The 22,626-nt window shown below is 47.0% G+C and overlaps 1 protein-coding gene across 8 annotated transcripts in view; it reads right to left on the bottom strand.

Annotated features, from left to right (window-relative positions):
* srrm3 (serine/arginine repetitive matrix 3) overlaps positions 1 to 22,626 on the bottom strand; it is a 524,769-nt gene that overhangs the window by 119,443 nt on the left and 382,700 nt on the right. For 5 of the 8 annotated variants that reach the window (XM_072469206.1, XM_072469198.1, XM_072469202.1 and 2 more), the window contains 3 exons: positions 22,302 to 22,382; positions 6,684 to 6,713; positions 4,240 to 4,308 (listed from right to left, as the gene is read on the bottom strand). In XM_072469206.1, the coding sequence (XP_072325307.1) occupies positions 4,240 to 4,308; positions 6,684 to 6,713; positions 22,302 to 22,382 (180 nt within the window). The remainder of the gene's footprint in view (positions 1 to 4,239; positions 4,309 to 6,683; positions 6,714 to 22,301; positions 22,383 to 22,626) is intronic. The other 3 variants (XM_072469200.1, XM_072469203.1, XM_072469205.1) reach the window with 1 other exon arrangement.

Genomic DNA, 22,626 nt, shown 5'->3' with positions numbered 1-22,626 from the left:
GCAAATTGCTTTTCCTTTACTTTGCGCTCTTTGCGCAACTGCGCATGTGCAGCTCCTTTCTCAAGATGGCTGCCAATCAAAACTGCCATTTTCTGCATTTGCAGGCCTATCTTCGCCTTGTGGTGAGTATTAGCGTCTCTTTCACCGTTCTCTCTTGTGTGTTCCTCGCAGTATTCTTGAAACTTGTCCAGGACTGCCTGGAAGTCTCTCTTGTCTTGCCCTTTAGAGTACTAGAAGGTCTCGAAGATTTCTGCTGCTCTTGCACCGGCAATGGTGAGCAGAAGCTTTTTTTTCTCTGCATCCGCCACGCCATCTATGTCGGACGCTACCAGGTAGATCTCGAATATCTGACTGAACGCACGCCAGTTTGCACTGAGATTGCCGTGGTACCGGAGCTGCTGTGGAACCAGAACCTCGAACATCATGCCTGGGTGCTGTTGCTGGTTGTCACGGATATGTTGAGTTTAACTATATAGATCCAACAGGCACTCCTGGAACCATGTTGTGTTATGCTTCTTCATATAGCATAAACTGCTTCCTTCATGTATACTCTGACAAAGGAAGGTTCAGACTTGGAGATAGGTTTAACACATTTATTGAACAGTTAACAATTCTCCTACTTGAGTTCGACTCTCCTGCTGATCTTGCTATAGTCACTCAATCTAACTAACCAGTCTGCTCTAATCCATGCGGTGGGTGTGATGCTTACTGATCTGCCCCTGCCTCTCTGAGTGTCGCCTATGGAAAGAGAAAAAGAATGTGCACCCTGTCCTTTTATATGGGTAGCCCCCTTGCGGTAGTGTTACCTCTGGGTGTGTCTTGATTGCCCATTGGTCGTGTCCTATCTTACTGACCTATTGGTTGAATGTCTGTGTGTCTTGATGTATCTGGTGCTCCCTGTAGTGTTTATTTGGTTCTAGTGTATCTACATTAACCCCTTGTGTATCTACAGTGATGCATATTACCACATTCTCCAGCGCATCTTTGGCGTGCCCCCCAAATCTGATGCTGGGTGGCCAGTAAGTTACAGGCCTGTGGGAAAACTTCCCATATCTTGCATCATTGGTCTCTGGGTGAGCCGAATACACTGAGTTCTTGGGCTATAGCTTTTCCCTTCCAGCTCTTCTTCTCTTCCTGAGATGGAATGGTTCACAACTATGTCACAAGAATATCAAAAATTTGTGAACTCATTTAACAGTGGCAAATGAATATTGTGATTTTAACTCACAAACGCTGGGGATAAATTTAAACCCCAAAATGGGGGGTTTTGCTGACTGGGTGGCTGAAAATCAGAAACAGGAATCCAACTGACCTCAAACCCATTAACCTTTGGTTTCAACAGAGGTGGGATGATGAGCTTTGCCCAGTTTGTTCAGCAGGTCGGTCAGTTATTGAAATCTTTTTAGAAGGCTGTGTAACTTTATTTTACCAGGACTTTTACTTTTAACTGTTAGCTGCGTTGCCCAAGTCTTGGAAAACGTGACGCGTAGAAAGCGAGAAAGCCCGGATCTATTAGCTAAGTACCTTTATAGCGCTTCTTGTGGGCCAAGAAGGGCAGAAGTGTTTTCTCCAAGCCCAACAAGCTCAAAATCACCATCTCCACTATTTCCACCTGACAGCCCCTTATCACCAAATCTCCTGCCCCATGATCGGCAACCACCTATTTACAGATGCTCCCAATCCCCAACTGGCTCAAACTCCAGCCAGCTCTTCTCCATCTTTCCCACAGTCCAAATACGTGCAGGTCAGGTGGATTGGCCATGCCAAATTGCCCTTAGTGTCCAAAAAGTTTAGATGGGGTTATTGTGTTATGGAGATAGGGTGGAAGTGAGGGCTTAAGTGGGTCGATGTAGACTCAATGGGCCAAATGGCCTCGTTCTGCACTGTATGTTCTATGTTATGTTGTTTGTCGTGTTGGGTGTTCTGGTGTACAAACGATCCAACACGGCTGGAGATGGTGTAACTCAATTGTAACAGCACACTGCTAACTTGGGAACGTGCATTACCAGCTAATCTGTGGACCCTGTCCTATCACTATCTGGGTGAAGCACTCAGCACATGGTGAATGTCTGAGTGGCAGGCTCTGAGCTCGGTGCTCTGAGCTGGCTGCTGCTGGAAAGAGCGGGAACTGTAGTGTCCCCTGTTTTTATAGTGCATGTGCTCTCAATGGTGATTGGCTGCGATGTTGTGTGTGTGTTGGTTGGTCCTACTGCATGTCCATCAGTGTGTGTGTGATTGCACCATGATATGCTGATCTAAATATCATGACATTGTTCTCCTGGACCAACCCCCTCCTCACCCAAACCAATCTCTACACCAAACAACTGTTAAACCTGCCAGCTTCAGGGATGTGTTTTTTTTCTGGAACATTCATGTTCTTCACAGAAACATAGAAAATAGGAGGAGGAGGCCATTCGGCCCTTCAAGCCTGCTCCGCCATTCATTATGATCATGGCTAATCATCCAAATCCCCATATATCCTTTGCCCTAAGTGCTATATCTAACTGCTTTTTGAAAACATGCAATGTTTCGGCCTCAACTATTTCCTGTGGTAACGAATTCCACAGGCTGAACGCTCTCTGGGTGAAGACATTTCTCCTCATCTTGGTCTACCCCGAATCCTCAGACTGTAACCCCTGGTTCTGTCTGGCCCTGTTAGAATTTTATAGGTTTGTGGCCAGAGACAAGCTGATATTCTACTGAGATTCCATGGAAGAAAGATCCAAACTGCTCAAACGAGGCATTGAAAATGAAACAAAAGTCTGTTCCTTCATTCAGTGTCAGCTGCACATTTGTATATATTAAATCAAAGTAATAAAGAATGTCAAAGCCACCTGCCGATAAAATCCTAGATTTCCTAATTGGCATTATTGTAATATTGGTACTGACCCATTTATTTTAAACAGTATAAGGCAAACAGTAAAATAATGGTGATCATATCGGGCCTCTGGATGACATGGGCTTGATCGTTTGAATGATTTTACATATTTAACAACATTCCGAATACTTTGGTGCTGATTCCAATCTGGAATTGGATTGGTGGAATTGTTTCATCTGATAATTGACATTAGAAACTGGGGAGGCAGAGCTGCCTTCATTCACTATCGCTAGCTAAGGAATTCAGTATGGGGATAACTCACTCGCCTTTTTTCACTCACTAACGAGAATATAAAATATATCAATATTTATCAGAGACTGCTTAAGCCATTGGGTACTTTGCAAGCATGTTCTGTTCATTTGCACTGCTGTGCTCTGTAACATTTTCTAGACAATACTACAAGCAATTATTGTTGAAATATAATTTTAAAGAATGTCATATAATAAATAGATCTTTCTGACAGCTTACTTTTATTTAAGCGGCCTTAATAGCAAGAGTTACTCATTGGAAAGAACCAGGTCCAAACGGCAATTTTTATAACGATGCTTTTGTGTTTACAAAGCAACACAATACTGATTTATTCATTTAATTAAGTACTTTATCTAATGATTAAGTGGTGTTGGGGTTGTGGGAAGACACATGTGAGGCTGTGGCTTTCTTTTGGTAGGTGTTGTGTGATGTTTCCAACCAGTAAGACTCCTGTTATACAGTCTGACTGCAAATCATATCCTAACTGCCCGAGGCAGTTTGGCACGTGCAAGCTCACACACTGACAAGAGCTCTATTCTTGCTGCTAATATACTCTATTTATTGCGAGAGCACCCCTTTCTCAAAACATATATATTTTAAACTGCAGTGAGTTTATTAAGTGTGGGGAAATCCAACAAACTGACTGGACCACAAAGCACATTACAGATATGCTGCATATGGTGCCAAGTCCAAGTAGTGTCAGGCAGTCTGCCTGAAGGCTCTAAGGCAGTTAGATTCCTGAGTCATATTGACATTTGACTCTGAAAATATAGCTCCATTTTCCTGGGGAAATTCAGTGGAGAAAGAGACACATTAATCCAGAAATGGCAGGAGAGCCAAAGTCACAAGGAACGGTTCTTTGGATCCATCATTTTTCAGGGGGAGAAATATTAAAATGATTACTTAAAGTGGACTGCAATCAAAACTGGCATTAAAACCTGAAAGCAACATGTATCTTTTTTGCAACATTATTCAGACAAAGTGCATGTGGGTAAGATCAGGATGATTTTCTCCATTTGCAGCCTCCAGGTTGAAGGCCTGAGTGATTTTCTATTAAATGTACTCCTGCTAGTGGGGTCAGATGTCACCACACAAGAAGCAAGCAACTCCACCTGTCTCTCTTGTGTTTCTTCCCACTCTTCTTTTTTCTCTCTTTCCGTGACGATGAGGAACTTTCGCAGCTATGAGAAAAACAACACATTTACAACGTAATGATTGCCGCCGCCTTTAAACTCTTTAAATTTCAATTAGTGCAGGAAAAATCCGACAGAGAAATATCTTGCGGACACTAATTTTATTTGAAATGGAGGAAGATGAATTGGCAGTGCACAAACGCTTAAGACTGCTCAGGCATTGAGTATCTTCGGGGGTGTTCTTTTTGGATGCAAATGTAATTTGGAGTTTTCTTTCGGACAGAACCAAATTAGGTTCCTTTGTGGATTCCCATTAAATGGATCAGTCTGAGAAAGCAGTAATGGAGCTAACAAAAGAACATTGAATTAAAATAGAATTGGCCAGGGGTGACATCAGCAAAAACCTTTTCTCACAAAGAAGTGTAAAACTCTTTCCCTGAAAAAACCTTCAAGGCTAGGAGTCAATTGAAAATGTCTAAACAGATATTGGTCATTTTCTGCCAGACAAGGGTATTATGGGTTACTGAGCCCAAGACCACTATTTTAGTCACCTGATTCAATACCCTCAATAGCGCTGTAGCTGCAGAATATCCTGGACTCATTCAGCCAGTAAAGATAGACTGAACTTTTAAACATAATATGGCCTGGATCTTCTGCAAAGCAGCAATCATCATCAGACTGCCACTCAGCTCAATGCCTAGACGTTGTGCATTCCTTGCTGGGTCTTCTGAGCCCCACTTCTCAAGAAATGTGGGGCGTAGCGTCCTTCAGAAAATTCCATCACAGCATTCTAGGTCGGTAGGGTGGCAGGTGGGTGTATGGCAGGTGGGTAGGGTCGAAGATGTGGGCCAATGGTTAATTTGGATTGATATGGCATTGGGTCCACACTGTCATGTTCGAAATTGGAAAACTGTCTCAAGTGTTGTAATTACACATAGAAAGAAAGGACAGCCTAGCATTGAGGATATCAAATGGGCACCAGCTGTAAAAGGTAATTCACTGAAATACTGCCACACACTCAGATTCAGTACAAGGTCTGCATTCCTTTGTCATGACCAGTTTTCGCATAAAATCTTTAATAGTCTGACTATATTTTGAAGAGACAGTATCCCTTTTAATTGATCTACTTAGGCTGTGAGGTTCTAAAAACACATTATATGATTTCTCAGAAGTGCCAAATAAACCTACCTGATGTCTGTGATATCAATGTACTTTTTTGGTTGTATATTTTGTCATTTAAGAGAAATATTTATCACTGCATCAAATTTGATGTTCAAGCTTAACACCTGATCCTACTCTCACAGGATGTGCACGGTACGTTTTAGACCACCAGAGGAGCAAGGGTATATTCCTCCTGGTTCCCCTAATTCTACCCTAGGATTGGACAGAGCTATATCCTCTCTCACACTGCAAGGGGAAGAACACTGTCCGTTCTACAACTGATCAGTCCACCAACCGGAAGACAAAACCTGCACACTTCATTCCATGTGACTGCAAATGGTGAGGGCCACCTTTGGGAATGTGGTAGTCACCACTAGTAGTATATTATATGTATTACGGCACTGCCCGTATATTAGAGGTAGAAGGGTAAATCCCTGCCTGCTGGCTCCTCCCAGTAGGTGGCGTATAAATATGTGTGCTCTTCTGTGCTGCAGCCATTCTGGTTCCAGCTACAGGAGGCACAACATCTTGCTCAATAAAGCCTCGATTGTTCCACTATTCTCGTCTTTGTGGTAATTGATAGTGCATCAGGGATAATAATAATAATCTTTAATAGTGTCACAAGCAGGCTTATATTAACACCGCAATGAAGTAACTGTGAAAATCCCCGAGTCACCACATTCCGGCGCCTGTTCAGGTACACTGAGGGAGAATTCAGAATGTCCAAATTACCTAACAGCGCATCTTTCGGGACTTGTGGGAGGAAACTGGAGCACCCGGAGGAATCCTCCCACGCAGACAATGGAAGAACGTATAGACTCCGCACAGACAGACCCAAGCCGGGAATCGAACCTTGGACCCTGACACTGTGAAGCAACAGTGCTAACCACTGTGCTACCATGCCACCCATACTAGAGATCGTTAGGAGTAAATCCAATATGACTTAGTTGAAGCCATCTGAGTCCAAAATTTAATTTGCTGCTCATCACTGGTATACTGTGGTACAAGATTTGTATGGCAACTTAAAATCTTAAAACTCTGTAAGGCAAAAATCTAATTTGTACATCCCCACAGCCAATTTTTCCGATGGCGACTGCACTTAATTGCTTAAAGTTTAAATGCAATCCTTTCGGTCTTTTTGGGGCCAGAATAAACAACTAGCCACAACAAAGGGATTTAACAATTTGCCTATTCAGACCTTTAAATGGGGCAATGTTTCCTCTTGCAAGTTGCAGTATATGACTTCCTTGCTTTGACCTTACCTTCGCTCTGATCCAGGCTTCCTCCTTTTGCTTGCAATTAACAATGTGAGAATACAGTAAAACAGATGAGCAATATTAATTAGAAAAAAATAGCCAAGCTTCAGTTACTAAACCACCTAAAACGTGAGCAAGTGTCAAAGCATTAAAACATGAAGCCTGCTGCCTCATATTCCAATTTGCAGATGTGCATGCCCCCACAGATATGCAGCAAGCAGCTTTGGCAGGGTGCATGGGAACATTTGTTTCTGACATTCACGCATGCGGGTATCTGTGTTTCAGGAGCTGCACTGCAGACAACGGTTGCTAGCAACAGAAAAGTGCCGATTGTACACTGAAAACCATAGGACGGAATCCTGTCAAATGCTGAGGGACTTTGTAAAATCTTTGATACTTGAACTGGGAAGTGTACTTGGCAGTCAGCTCAGTAGTGACCCTTTTTCATTTGTATGGGTGGCACGATGACCCAGTGGTTAACATTGCTGCCTCACAGCACCAGGACCTGGATCTGGCCTTGGGTGACTGTATGGAATTTGCATGTTCTCCCCGTGTCTGCGTGGGTTTCCTCTAGGTGCTCCAGATTCCTCCCACAGTCCAAAGACGTGCATGTTAAGCGGATTTGCCATGCTAAATTGCCCGTTAGTGTCCAGGGATGTGCAGATTGGATAAGGTTACGGAGATAGGGCAGGTGATTGGGCCTAGGTAGAGTGCTCTTTCAGAGGGCCGGTGCAGATGATGGGCTGAATGGTCTCCTTCCGCACTGTATGGATCCTGCGATGCTAGTGAGTTTCTACATCAACGAAGTCCAGTGCAAGTATAATAATTTTCCTTAATGATTTAATCGAAGTAACCACAAGATCACTTCCTATCAGGCCAGGTCAATCCCTAGAACAGCATGTTCTGAAAACTGCTGCAGATAAGCCATGGATTTTCTGTCAGCGCCTTACTGGATGAGCAATGGAATGGCTCTTTACAACCTTTCCCTATTTCCTGTCCCGGTCTACGGAACAATTAACATTGCCATACATACATCGTTTAAAATTGCTTGGATTTTTTTGAATGTCCCACTGACAGCAGAGTCCACTGAACATTGCAAAGCAGACAATTAGGGAAATGGTCGTGGTTGCATCAGGGAATTCATGCAACCCTGGATGATCTGATAACATGTGGTGTTATCCTTGGATGAGTCCTGGAGTTACCTGGGGTTAATGGTATTGCAGCTGAATGTGAATGGGAAGCTGAGCTTCCTCAAACTTTACCAGAGTTCTTTTTAAAGAAAGAATCCAAAGTAATTATGTCAAAATCCAGTGGTATTCATAACCCAGTGATAACGCTCAGAGATGGTGCTGCGTTTGCATTTCCTGGTAACTGAGATCAACTAAATAGTTGCAATGTAGGCAGACATTACAAGTCAGAGGAGACATCAATGGAAACCTCTGCATTATAATGTGTTAATAAGCTATTCTGTGTTCTCCAAGAATATTTTGCAAACTGATTTGAACAACATTAGGCTTCCATTGTCAGTCCTATAGTCTTCTTAGTGACATAATATTAGGATGAGGAGTGGGCCATTCAGCCCCTCAATGTTTGTTCCATCATTCAATTAGATCAGGTTAGGTGCAAGTTTCTATCTATCTCAGTGTTGAAAGCTCTAATGATTCCTGGATCATTCTCTACAGGTAGATAGTGAAAACCACAGGGTCATTATTCAACTGTCCACAATTGGCAGGCATGGATTAATATTCAGCAATACAGATTTGATCTAATTAATCACTTTCAGTTCTGTCGATCTATTTTGAGTTCCAATGTATCTCACTATTATTTCTTGGGGCATTTTATTCTGTTAAAGGCGCTTTATAAATTATATATAAATGCAAGTTTCTGGTGAGAGTAATGCTGACTAATATCAAGTCCATTCCAAACGTCTACACATTTATAGAATTCCTTTACCATAGATAGATGCCAGATTGCAGCGGGTGCATTACTCTCTAAGGACTTTCCTTTGAGAATCTGTGTGGGCACGTGCTTAACCAGATGCCAGCATAGGATTTATTTTAACAAGTGGTTAGGCTAGTGTTGAAAAGAATAGTCATAAACTTTTTAATTGGACAATTATTTATTTAATCTTGGGGAAGTTTCATTCCTGCATTTAATAGGTGAGATAAAGTTAGCATTAACTCTGGTTCCAAAGCAGCTTTCAACTTAAGGCTCAAGCCTACTTTTCTTTAAATGTCAAGACATCCTCCATTCACTTCTATGGAAGCATGTTGGCATTAAAATATCTGTTGAGAATTCTTATATATTGTTTTAATTAGATAAAGTATCAGATTTTGTCCCACTACTTGGAAACTAAGTGGCAGATTGTAGACAGCAATGAAAAACAGGCAAGCCTGCTCGGAAATCAAGGTATCAGTTACTCTGAAGCTAGAACAGGCTATCTGCAAAGTTAGTGAATGCAGATTCACAGGAGATACACTAATAATTGCTCTTAAATATTAAAACAATGTAATCGATGATTAAGCACGCCCCAGTTCACACCTTTAAACATGGTTAATGGTTTAATTGTCTGACAATTATTAGCACTGTACTCCCTGCTTTAATGTTATTTCGGCTGTAAATACATTTGACCAAGTAGTTTCAGGTTAAGTATGGAAGTTAAAATCTGAAACCCCAACACAATTCCACGTATTAAATAGCATCATACTGAGGCTTGCTGGGTTAATTATTGGGATAGGTTGTGTCAATTTGTATTTCCTTGAACATAATACATTACGGTGGGAATCTTTTTGAGGTGTTTAAATTCTAAAAGTATTTGCTTGGGTGGGTATAGTAAACCATTTGCGTCCAGCAGGAGAATTAGAAATGAAGTTGGATAATCGTAAAATTAGAGCAAGGCCAACCAGGCCTACCTTCATTGCGGTGTTAATGTAAGCCTACTTGTGACACTAATAAAGATTATTATTCAAAAGCACTTTTACACAAAGGTTATGGAAATCTGGAATTGTTTCCCTGAAAAGACCATGGATCGTGGGGTCAATCGGAGCTTTCAAGATTGATGGGTTATCCAGGAACGGGGTCCTGTGGCACAATGGTAGCTTCCCTACCACTGGGTCAGAAGCTCCAGGTTTAAGTCCCACTTCAGTTTGCACTGAGTGCTGAATTTGGTGCATTTGAGTGCTATAGTGAGAGTTTGGTGACTGAGGGAGTATAAGGGTTCATTTTTATCTAAAGTCTAGTCTTTCTTTTATTTAGTTAATTAACTTAAAAGTTGCTGTTTGGTTTAGAAGAAAGTGAATTTTCAATCAGCTTCAAACAAAGTTTCTACTTGTAGGCACTTGCAGCTGGAGCTTGTGTGGTAGTATGCATTAGGGGTCATGTGGGACTGTGAAGCTGTGATGTCATTGGCTGACAGATCCCGGGTCCTGGTTGACTGTTGACTTCTAGCTCCGCCCTGAAGGCGGAGGAAAAGAACCAGGAGTTCTCCCCCGCAGGCCAGTCTGCTACTGAACTGCGGGGAACAAGTCACGCTTAATAAAGCCTCATCGACTTCACCTCTATTCGTCTCTCGGGAGTCTTTGTGTGCTACAATTTATTAAGCATGCTTAAAAGAACTATGGAGCTCAGGATCATCCCAGAATGCCTGAGGATCAGCCCCAACGCAGTGAACTCAGCAGCAGTTTTCAAACACTGGCAGACTTGTTTCGAGGCCTACATCAGAACGGCCCCCGGCCGGGTCACAGAAGACCAGAAACTACAGGTCCTGCACTCGAGGGTAAGCCCGGAAACTTTCCCTCTCATCGAAGACGCAGAGGAGTTCCAGACGGCGTTCGCAGCACTAAAAAGCATCTATGTTCGCCCAGTGAACCAGATCTACGCACGTTACCAACTCGCAACGAGACGGCAAAGTCCCAGAGAATCGATAGATGAATTCTACGCCGCGCTACTAATTTTGGGACGGGCCTGCAGCTGCCCGCCGGTAAACGCGATGGAACACACGGACATGTTGATGCGTGATGCTTTTGTGGCTGGTATGAACTCTTCCCAAATCCGCCAAAGACTTTCAGAAAAAGAGTCGCTAGGACTCTCAGAGGCACGTGCCCTTGCAGCCTCACTAGATGTGGCCGCGCGAAACGCCCGCGCCTACGGCCCCGACCGCGCGGCAGCCCCTTGTGCTCCGTGGACCCCCGTCGCGACAAACCCCCCCTCCCCCCCACCCGACAGGCTTGCGCGGTTCAGACGCCAAGTCGTCCCGGGGGAGCCCGCTGCTATTTCTGCGGCCAGGCGAAACACCCCCGGCAGCGCTGCCCGGCCCGCGCAGCGATTTGCAAGAGCTGCGGGAAAAAGGGCCATTTCGCGGCTGTGTGCCGGTCCCGGGAGGTCGCCGCTGTCCCCGGCGAACAAGGATTCCTGCGCGCTTCTAACGCTCCCCAACCCCCCAGCTCCCCATGTACGACCCGCAGGCGAAACCAGTTTGGGTCCCGGCCACCGCTGTCCCCGGAGAACAAGGCGATCTGCGCGTTTCTGACGCTCCCCAACCCCACCAGCGCCCCATGTGCGACCCGCAGGCGCCGCCATTTTGGGTCCCGGCCACCACGAGGGGAGGAGGGGCGCCGCCATCTTGGGACCCCCCAGCCATGTGTGATGCATGGGGGTGGCCATTTTGTTCACCCCCGCCGCCATCTTGGACGGCAACAACGGACCCCAGTGTCGACGGCTCCACGGGGTTCGAGGAAGATGCTCAAGCACTACGATCACGTCTGGCCTCAATGACGCTGGACCAAGCACGGCCCCGGACGCTCCAGACGACGACAACAACGGTGCTGATAAACGGGCACGAGACACCATGCCTGGTCGACTCCGGGAGCACAGAAAGCTTCATCCACCCCGACACGGTAAGACGCTGTTTTTTGACCATCCGTCCCAGTGCGCAAAAGATTTCCCTAGCTGCAGGATCCCACTCCGTACAGATTAAAGGCTTCTGCATAGTGACCCTAACGGTGCAAGGGAGGGAGTTTAAAAACTACAGGCTCTACGTCCTTCCCCAACTCTGCGCGCCCACATTACTGGGATTAGATTTCCAGTGCAACCTGCAGAGCCTAACGTTTCAATTCGGCGGCCCAATACCCCCACTCACTATCTGCGGCCTCGCAACCCTCAAGGTTGAGCCCCCATCCTGGTTTGCAAACCTCACCCCGGATTGCAAACCCGTCGCCACTAGGAGCAGACGGTACAGCGCCCAGGACCGGACATTCATTCGGTACGAAGTCCAGCGGCTACTGAAGGAAGGCATAATCCAGGCCAGCAACAGTCCCTGGAGAGCACAGGTGGTAGTAGTAAAGACAGGGGAGAAGCAAAGGATGGTCATAGACTATAGTCAGACCATCAACAGGTACACACAACTAGATGCGTACCCTCTCCCCCGCATATCCGACATGGTCAATCGGATTGCCCAATATAAGGTCTTCTCCACCGTGGACCTCAAGTCCGCCTACCATCAGCTCCCCATCCGCCCAAGTGACCACAAGTACACAGCCTTCGAGGCAGACGGGCGATTATACCACTTCCTAAGGGTCCCATTTGGCGTCACAAACGGGGTCTCGGTCTTCCAACGAGAGATGGACCGAATGGTTGATCAACATGGGTTGCAGGCCACGTTCCCGTACCTCGACAACGTAACCATCTGCGGCCACGATCAGCAGGACCACGACGCCAACCTCCAAAAATTCCTCCAGGCCGCTAAAGCCTTGAACCTCACATACAACGAGGACAAGTGCGTGTTTAGCACAAACCGTCTAGCCATCTTGGGATATGTAGTGCGCAATGGGATAATAGGCCCCGACCCCGAACGCATGCGCCCCCTCATGGAATTTCCCCTCCCGCACTGCTCAAAAGCCCTAAATCGCTGCCTGGGGTTCTTTTCATATTACGCCCAGTGGGTCCCCCAGTACGCAGACAAGGCCCGCCCCCTAATACAGACCGCGACCTTCCCTCTGTCGACAGAGGCTTGCCAGGCCTTCAGCCGCGTCAAAGCGGATATCGCAAAGGCCACGATGCGCGCCATCGACGAGTCCCTCCCCTTCCAGGTCGAGAGCGACGCCTCCGATGTAGCTCTAGCAGCCACCCTTAACCAAGCGGGCAGGCCCGTGGCCTTTTTCTCCCAAACCCTCCACGCTTCAGAAATCCGCCACTCCTCAGTGGAAAAGGAAGCCCAAGCCATAGTGGAAGCTGTGCGACATTGGAGGCATTACCTGGCCGGCAGGAGATTCACTCTCCTCACGGACCAATGGTCGGTAGCCTTCATGTTCGATAATGCACAGCGGGGCAAAATTAAGAACGACAAGATCTGAAGGTGGAGGATCGAGCTCTCCACCTTCAACTATGAGATCATGTACCGTCCCGGAAAGCTGAACGAGCCGTCCGATGCCCTATCCCGCGGCACATGTGCCAACGCACAAATTAACCGCCTCCAAACCCTCCACGAGGACCTCTGCCACCCGGGGGTCACTCAGTTCTACCACTTCATAAAGTCCCGCAACCTCCCCTACTCTGTGGAGGAGGTCCGTACAGTCACAAGGAACTGCCACATCTGCGCAGAGTGCAAACCGCACTTTTTCAGGCCGGATGGTGCGCACCAGATCAAGGCTTCCCGTCCCTTTGAACGCCTTAGTCTGGATTTCAAAGGGCCCCTCCCCTCCACCGACCGCAACATATACTTCCTGAACGTGGTGGACGAGTACTCCCGTTTCCCCTTCGCCATCCCCTGCCCTGACATGACAGCGGCCACAGTCATTAAAGCCCTTAACACCATATTCACACTGTTCGGTTGCCCCGCATACGTCCACAGCGACAGGGGGTCCTCCTTTATGAGTGACGAGCTGCGCCAGTTCCTGCTCAGCAACGGTATAGCCTCGAGCAGGACGACCAGCTACAACCCCCGGGGGAACGGGCAAGTAGAGAGGGAGAACGGCACGGTCTGGAAGACCGTCCTACTGGCCCTACGGTCCAGGGACCTCCCAGTTTCACGGTGGCAGGAGGTCCTCCCGGACGCTCTCCACTCCATCCGGTCGCCACTGTGTACGAGCAGTAACCAAACGCCTCATGAGCGCCTCCTTGTCTTCCCCAGGAAGTCCTCCTCTGGAACGTCGCTGCCGACCTGGCTGGCGGTCCCAGGACCCATCTTGCTCCGAAAACATGTGCGGGCGCACAAGTCGGACCCGTTGGTCGAGAGGGTTCGCCTCCTCCACGCGAACCCGCAGTACGCTTACGTGGAGTACCCCGACGGCCGACAGGACACGGTCTCCCTGCGAGATCTGGCGCCCGCCGGCAACACGCACACCCCCCTGACACCAATCACCCCCTCCCTGCCATCGGCGCACCCCGCGAGCGCCCCCTTCCTGGGAGGATCGGTCCTCCTCCCAGGTCCGACCAGAAGTGAAGCTGAAGCAGAAACCGTAAGGCTCCCGGAGACGACAACACGGGAACAAGCACCACCACCGGGGCCGAGGCGATCGACGAGGACGACCAGACCGCCCGACCGACTCGTGGCATCGATGTAACACTACAATGTTGTGGACTTTAACGAGAACTCTTTCCTTTTCCCCCTTTTACTGTAAATAGTTCAAAACAAAAAAAAAAAACCTCTGTACATACTGTGATGACATGCAAAAGTTTTCCTCCCAGGACCAGCCTTGTAAACCCTTACCACCATACGAAGCACCACCCCGCCGGGTTCATTTTTAACAAGGGGTGAATGTGGTAGTATGCATTAGGGGTCATGTGGGACTGTGAAGCCGTGATGTCATTGGCTGACAGATCCCGGGTCCTGGTTGGCTGTTGACCAGGTTTAAGTCCCACTTCAGTTTGCACTGAGTGCTGAATTTGGTGCATTTGAGTGCTATAGTGAGAGTTTGGTGACTGAGGGAGTATAAGGGTTCATTTTTATCTAAAGTCTAGTCTTTCTTTTATTTAGTTAATTAACTTAAAAGTTGCTGTTTGGTTTAGAAGAAAGTGAATTTTCAATCAGCTTCAAACAAAGTTTCTACTTGTAGGCACTTGCAGCTGGAGCTTGTTAATTAGTTAATTGGATTAGGCCAGTTTTCAGAGGCTAGATTCACAGTATAAAAGTGATCCCCGACAGCGCAGACTTTGTTTGCACTGAGTGCTGAATTTGGTGCATTTGAGTGCTATAGTGAGAGTTTGGTGACTGAGGGAGTGCTGAATTTGGTGCATTTAAGTGCTATAGTGAGAGTTTGGTGACTGAAGGAGTGCTGAATTTGGTGCATATGAGTGCTATAGTTAGAGTTTGGTGACTGAGGGAGTGCTGAATTTGGTGCATTTAAGTGCCAGAGTGAGAATTTGGTGACTGAAGGAGTGCTGAATTTGGTACATTTGAGTGTTATAGTGAGAGTTTGGTGACTGAGGGAGTTAGGTGAGGAGGGAGTAAGGTGCTCCTTTCATTTCATTTCCTACATTTCCGCAAAGAGCGAGAAGGGAGCCAGGAGTTTAGTGAGAGTGCAGCTGACTGGGAGCAGAGTGGGAGGGCGGAGGTTCAGTTGGTCCACAGGGCAGTTATATTCTGTAAGGTAAGAGGGGATGGAGGCTAGGCCAGTTGCATGCTCCTCCTGTAGGATGTGGGTGGTGAGTGATACCACCGGTGTCCCCGCTGACTATACCTGCAGGAAGTGCACCCAACTCCAGCTCCTCAGAGACCGTGTTAGGGAACTGGAGCTGGAGCTGGATGAACTTCGGATCATCCGGGAGGCAGAGGGGGTGATAGAGAGGAGTTACAGGGAGGTAACCACATCCAAGGAACAGGACAAGAGTAGCTGGGTTACAGTCAGGGGAAAGAAAACAAACAGGCAGACAGTGCAGGGATCCCTCGAGGCCGTTCCCCTTCAAAACAAGTGTACCATTTTGGATGCTGTTGGGGGGGGGGGATGACCTATCGGGGGAAGGCCCTAGCGGCCAGGTCTCTGGCACTGAGTCTGGCTCTGGGGCTCAGAAGGGAAGGGGGGAAGAATAGAAAAGCAATAGTAGTAGGAGATTCAATGGTTAGGGGAATAGATAGGAGATTCTGTGGTCGCGAGCGAGACTCCCGGAAGGTATGTTGCCTCCCGGGTGCCAGGGCCAGGGATGTCTCGGATCGTGTCTTCAGGATCCTTAAGGGGAGGGGGAGCAGCCAGAAGTCGTGGTGCACATTGGTACCAACGACGTAGGTAGGAAAAGGGGTGTGGAGGTAATAAACGAGTTTAGGGAGTTAGGCTGGAAGTTAAAAGCCAGGACAGACAGAGTTGTCATCTCTGGTTTGTTGCCGGTGCCACGTGATAGCAAGGCTAGGAATAGGGAGAGAGTATAGTTGAACACGTGGCTGCAGGAATGGTGTAGGAGGGAGGGCTTCAGGTATTTGGATAATTGGAGCGCATTCTGGGGAAGGTGGGACCTGTACAAGCAGGACGGGTTGCATCTGAACCAGAGGGGCACCAATATCCTGGGAGGGAGGTTTTCTTGTACTCTTCGGGAGGGTTTAAACTAATTTGGCAGGGGAATGGGAACCGGATTTGTAGTCCAGCAACGAAGGTAGCCGATATTCAGGACGCCAAAGCGTGTAGTGAGGAGTGGGGAAGGGAACACTGACAAAGGAGAGTACTTGCAGGCACGGAGATGGGTTGAAGTGTGTATCCTTCAACGCAAGAAGCATCAGGAATAAGGTGGGTGAACTTAAGGCATGGATCGGTACTTGAGGCTAATGTGGTGGCCATCACGGAAACTTGGATAGAAGAGGGGCAGAAATGGTTGTTGGAGGTCCCTGGTTATAGATGTTTCAATAAGATTAGGGAGGGTGGTAAAAGAGGTGAGGGGGTGGCATTGTTAAGTAGAGATAGTATAACAGCTGCAGAAAGGCAGTTCGAGGAGTATCAGCCTACTGAGGTAGTATGGGTTGAAGTCAGAAATAGGAAAGGAGCAGTCACCTTGTTAGGAGTTTTCTATAGGCCCCCAAATAGTAGAAGAGATGTGGAGGAACAGATTGCGAAACAGATTTTGGAAAGGTGCAGAAGTCACAGGGTAGTAGTCATGGGTGACTTCAACTTCCCAAACATTGAGTGGAAACTCTTTCGATCAAATAGTTTGGATGGGGAGGTGTTTGCGCAGTGTGTCCAAGAAGCTTTTCCAACACAGTATGTAGATTGTCCGACCAGAGGGGAGGCCATATTGGATTTGGTACTTGGTAATGAACCAGGGCAAGTGATAGATTTGTTAGTGGGGGAGCATTTTGGAGATAGTGACCACAATTCTGTGATTTTCACTTTAGTAATGGAGAGGGATAGGTGCGTGCAACAGGGCAAGGTTTACAATTGGGGGAAGGGTAAATACAATGTTGTCAGACAAGAATTGAAGTGCATAAGTTGGGAACATAGGCTGTCAGGGAAGGACACAAGTGAAATGTGGAACTTGTTCAAGGAACAGGTACTACGTGTCCTTGATATAGAACATAGAACGATACAGCGCAGTACAGGCCCTTCGGCCCACGATGTTGCACCGAAACAAAAGCCATCTAACCTACACTATGCCATTATCATCCATATGCTTATCCAATAAACCTTTAAATGCCCTCTATGTTATAGAACAGGGACATATGTATGTCCCTGTCAGGCAGGGAAGAGATAGTCGTGTGAGGGAACCATGGTTGACAAGAGAGGTTGAATGTCTTGTTAAGAGGAAGAAGGAGACTTATGTAAGGCTGAGGAAACAAGGTTCAGACAGGGCGCTGGAGGGATACAAGATAGCCAGGAGGGAACTGAAGAAAGGGATTAGGAGAGCTAAGAGAGGGCATGAACAATCTTTGGCGGGTAGGATCAAGGAAAATCCCAAGGCCTTTTACACATATGTGAGAAATATGAGAATGACTAGAGCGAGGGTAGGTCCGATCAAGGACAGTAGCGGGAGATTGTGTATTGAGTCTGAAGAGATAGGAGAGGTCTTGAACGAGTACTTTTCTTCAGTATTTACAAATGAGAGGGGCCATATTGTTGGAGAGGACAGTGTGAAACAGATTGGTAAGCTTGAGGAAATACTTGTTAGGAAGGAAGATGTGTTGGGCATTTTGAAAAACTTGAGGATAGACAAGTCCCCCGGGCCTGACGGGATATATCCAAGGATTCTATGGGAAGCAAGAGATGAAATTGCAGAGCCGTTGGCAATTATCTTTTCGTCCTTACTGTCAACAGGGGTGATACCAGGGGATTGGAGAGTGGCGAATTTCGTGCCCCTGGTCAAAAAAGGGACTAGGGATAACCCTGGGAATTACAGGCCAGTTAGTCTTACTTCGGTGGTAGGCAAAGTAATGGAAAGGGTACTGAAGGATAGGGGGCGGATTCTCCACTCCCACGCCGAAGTGGGCGCGCCGTCGTGAACGCCGTCGAGATTCACGACGGCGCGGAACGGCCCCAGTCCCGACCGATTCAGGCCCTGACAATGGGCCAGGATCGGGGCCGCGCCATCTACACGTGCCAGATCTTGTCGCCTGCGTAAAAGCGGCGCCGCATAGATGACGCGGCCGACGCCGCATAACAGGCGACATCCACGCATGCGCGGGTTGGCCGGCACCAACCCGCGCATGCGTGGTTGTCGTCCTCTCTAAATCTGCCCCGCAAGAAGATGGGGGACGGATCTTGCGGGGCCGTGGAAGGAAGGAGGTCCTCCTTCAGAGAGGACAGCCCGACGATCAGTGGGCACCGATCGCGGGCCACCCCACATTGCAGGTGAAGCTCGGTGCAGGATCCCCCCTCGCCCCCCCCCCACAGGCTGCCCCCCCCCAGTGTTCACGCACCGCCCACGACTGCAGCGACCAGGTGTGGACGGCGCCAGGGGGAACCCGCTGTTTTAGCCTGGCCGCTCGGCCCATCCGGGCCTCAGAATAGCGGGGGTGCCGGAGAATCGCCATTTTGGGTGTCTCCGGTGATTCTCCGGCCTGCGAAACCCGACCGGACCGTTCCCGCCACTTGGGAGAATCGCGGGAGGGCGTCGGACCGGAGTCCCCGGAAATTTTGGCGGCCCAGGCGATTCTCCCAACCGGCGTGGGAGTGGAGAATCGCGCCCAGGATTTCTGAGCATCTGGAAAGACACTACTTGATTAGGGATAGTCATCACGGATTTGTGAGGAGTAGGACTTGCCTTACAAGTCTTATTGAATTATTTGAGGAGGTGACCAAGCATGTGGATGAAGGTAAAGCAGTGGATGTAGTGTACATGGATTTTAGTAAGGCATTTGATAAGGTTCCCCATTGTAGGCTTATGCAGAAAGTAAGGAGGCATGGGATAGTGGGAAATTTGGCCAGTTGATTAACGAACTGGCTAACCGATAGAAGTCAGAGAGTGGAGGTGGATGGCAAATATTCAGCCTGGATCCCAGTTACCAGTGGCGTACCGCAGGGATCAGTTCTGGATCCTCTGCTGTTTGTGATTTTCATTAATGATTTGGAGGAGGGAGTTGAAGGGTGGGTCAGTAAATTTGCAGACGATACGAAGATTGTTGGAGTTGTGGATAGTGAGGAGGGCTGTTGTCGGCTGCAAAGAGACATAGATAGGATGCAGAGCTGGTCTGAGAAGTGGCAGATGGAGTTTAACCCTGAAAAGTGTGAGGTTGTCCATTTTGGAAGGACAAATATGAATGCAGAATACAGGGTTAACGGTAGATTTCTTGGCAATGTGTAGGAGCAGCGAGATCTTGGGGTCTATGTTCATACATCTTTGAAAGTTGCCACTCAAGTGGATCGAGCTGTGAAGAAGGCCTATGGTGTGCTCGCGTTCATTAACAGAGGGATTGAATTTAAGAGCCGTGAGGTGATGATGCAGCTGTACAAAACTTTGGTAAGGCCACATTTGGAGTACTGTGTACAGTTCTGGTCGCCTCATTTTAGGAAGGATGTGGAAGCTTTGGAAAAGGTGCAAAGGAGATTTACCAGGATGTTGCCTGGAATGGAGAGTAGGTCTTACGAGGAAAGGTTGAGGGTGCTAGGCCTTTTCTCATTAGAACGGAGAAGGGTGAGGGGCAACTTGATAGAGGTTTATAAGATGATCAGGGGGATAGATAGAGTAGACAGTCAGAGACTTTTTCCCCGGGTGGAACAAACCATTACAAGTGGACATAAATTTAAGGTGAATGGTGGAAGATATAGGAGGGATGTCAGAGGTAGGTTCTTTACCCAGAGAGTAGTGGGGGCATGGAGTGCACTGCCTGTGGACGTAGTTGAGTCGGAAACATTATGGACCTTCAAGCAGCTATTGGATAGGTACATGGATTACGGTAGAATGACATAGTGTAAATTAATTTGTTCTTAAGGGCAGCACGGTAGCATTGTGGATAGCACAATTGCTTCACAGCTCCAGGGTCCCAGGTTCGATTCTGGCTTGGGTCACTGTCTGTGCGGAGTCTGCACATCCTCCCCGTGTGTGCGTGAGTTTCCGCCGGGTGCTCCGGTTTCCTCCCACAGTCCAAAGATGTGCAAGTTAGGTGGATTGGCCGTGATAAATTGCCCTTAGTGTCCAAAATTGCCCTTAGTGTTGGGTGGGGATAGGGTGTCGGTGTTTGACCTTGGATAGGGTGCTCTTTGAAAGAGCCGGTGCAGACTCGATGGGCCGGGTGGCCTCCTTCTGCACTGTAAATTCTATGATAATCTATGATTAATCTGGGACAAAGGTTCGGCACAACGTCGTGGGCCAAAGGGCCTGTTCTGTGCTGTATTTTTCTATGTTCAATGTTCTATGTTCAGAACTTGTTGGCCATGGAAGGTGCATTCATAATGTGGCCAACCAGGTTGATTGCCAGCCTGTAAATCTTTCCAATACTCCTGATGGCAGGAAAGGAGTGGGAGAGTTTCCTGGTCAGCCATATTGCAGAGGGCAAGCATAACCATGAACCAATCCAACGGAAGTCCATGATCAGCAATGCCCTCTGAGGACATGGCACCTGAAGGAGGAGGAGAAAGGTTATGCAGAGGTTAGCTCAATAAAGGCTGCCTGCAGCAGAGCCGACAGTCTTATACTCAATACATTACAGAACAAATGTATTTTTGTTCTGGGAGGATATGAAGAAATATGGAGCAAAGGTGGGTAATTCAAGTGAACACAAGAAATTGAAGGAGTAGGCCACCAGGCCCTTCAAGTCTGCCCCGCCATTCAATACGATCATGGCTGCACTCCTCAGTTAAGGTGTAGATCAGCCATGGTACATTATATTCCACTATTACTTTCATAGCTGGTGTATATTTCCAGTCACTGACACATAATCCTCTTTGCTTGTCGCACTATAAACGTTGTATCTTTTGTAACTATTTTTATCCACTGTGGCCAATATGCTCCCTAAATGTATAATCAATATGAAGGAAAATCAATTTGATGTATCCAAGATGTTTGTGTCTCTTTTCTTTAGATCACATAATTTTTTATATGTGAAGCCAAATATTCAACATGTTGCTATGGGGCTAAGCGTTAAGGGGTTTTAGCTACAGATGGGACAAGTTGAAGCGTTTGACATTTTCGCCACTTGGTTGATGTTGAATGGAGAATTTAACTGGAGTGTATATTGCAAATGGAGGGCCTCAATTCAAAATGGCCACTGATAAGGCAGGAACTGCACTCAAGCTTGAAGAAGACATTGATCGAGTGATCTTGCACTTACAAGGTGGGTTCGTGGTGGGTGTGGGGTGTGGGGGGGGGGGGGGGGGGTGGGGGTGGGGTGCGGCGGTGGTCTCCACATTCAATTGAGTTCTTCCTTGTTGGACAATTTTTTAAACAAAAAATTCTCCTGACTTCCCTCTCTGTATAAATAATTTCCATTTCAACAGGCAGTTCTAGTTTTAGTTTAAGCAAAATCTCAGATTTGTTTAAAGAAGTGTCAAACACGGTAAAACAGAACATTTGGCTTCTGATTGCGCCTCGCCTGCCATCTGTTGTTTACTTCACTATTCACTTCTTTAAAGTCTCACATGCAAAAGGATGATGGAAGCAAAGCTTTAACTAATAGGCGGTTGTACATTCAAAGCTGTGGGCACCCAAACAAGTATGACTCCTTAGATAGATAATGTGGATGCGTTCCACCTAATTATGGATTTAAAAAATCATTAGTAGCCTCCTTTCTGCGGACCTGTGCATCTTCAATTTGATCTGGGGAACTAGTTAGGATGATCTCACCTTTTGGAGATCCCCTATGGTTTCTTAACATAGCTGTCCATCTGCTAAGCATCTCATTCCCCTGCGTCCATTAAGATTTTGTGAAAGGCACATCAAGTATTCAGTAAAAGCCAAGAGGAAAAAAAGGCAAATGGCTCACTCTTCATGAATGCTTTGTACACAGATCAATCACGATCGTAAAAAGGGGCAACACAAAGAGATCTCCTGTCCAATGATGCCTCAGTGAGATTATTTCAGGGCTCAATTCCTGAAATAGCACCACAGAGCAGCCTTGTACATGAACATAAAACACAACTAAAATAAAGCTTTGTTTAAATAAAATGCATACTTAGATGTTAAGCATTTCCTGCTAATTACAGTTATTTTTGGAGATCGCTTTACTATTTATGGAATCCTAATGTATTTATGCAGGATTAATACAGGGATACTTACCGGCTTTTGTAGTGACCTGATTTCTTCTTCTTTTTCTTCTTGGGTGGTGGTGAGGGAGAACTGCTTGATTTCCTTTTCAGACTTCATCAGCATCAGCAGCATGAGAGGGAAAAGATTGGTCACACAAATACACAGAAGTTCATTAGTCTGGGTTAAGGAACTTTTATATTGAATTTACAGCACGGAAACATGCCATCCACCTAACCAATCTATGTCAGTGTTTATGTCCACATGAGTCTCCCCCACTTTATCTACTCTTAACTAACAATCTCAATATATTATTCAATTCCTTTCCTTCTCATGTACTTATCTAGTTTCCTTGTAA

The sequence above is a fragment of the Scyliorhinus torazame genome, chromosome 12 (assembly GCF_047496885.1).
Source record: "Scyliorhinus torazame isolate Kashiwa2021f chromosome 12, sScyTor2.1, whole genome shotgun sequence".
NCBI lineage: Eukaryota > Metazoa > Chordata > Chondrichthyes > Carcharhiniformes > Scyliorhinidae > Scyliorhinus > Scyliorhinus torazame.
The sequence above is the reverse complement of the archived record's forward strand: the minus strand, read 5'-3'. Positions and strand labels throughout refer to the sequence as shown.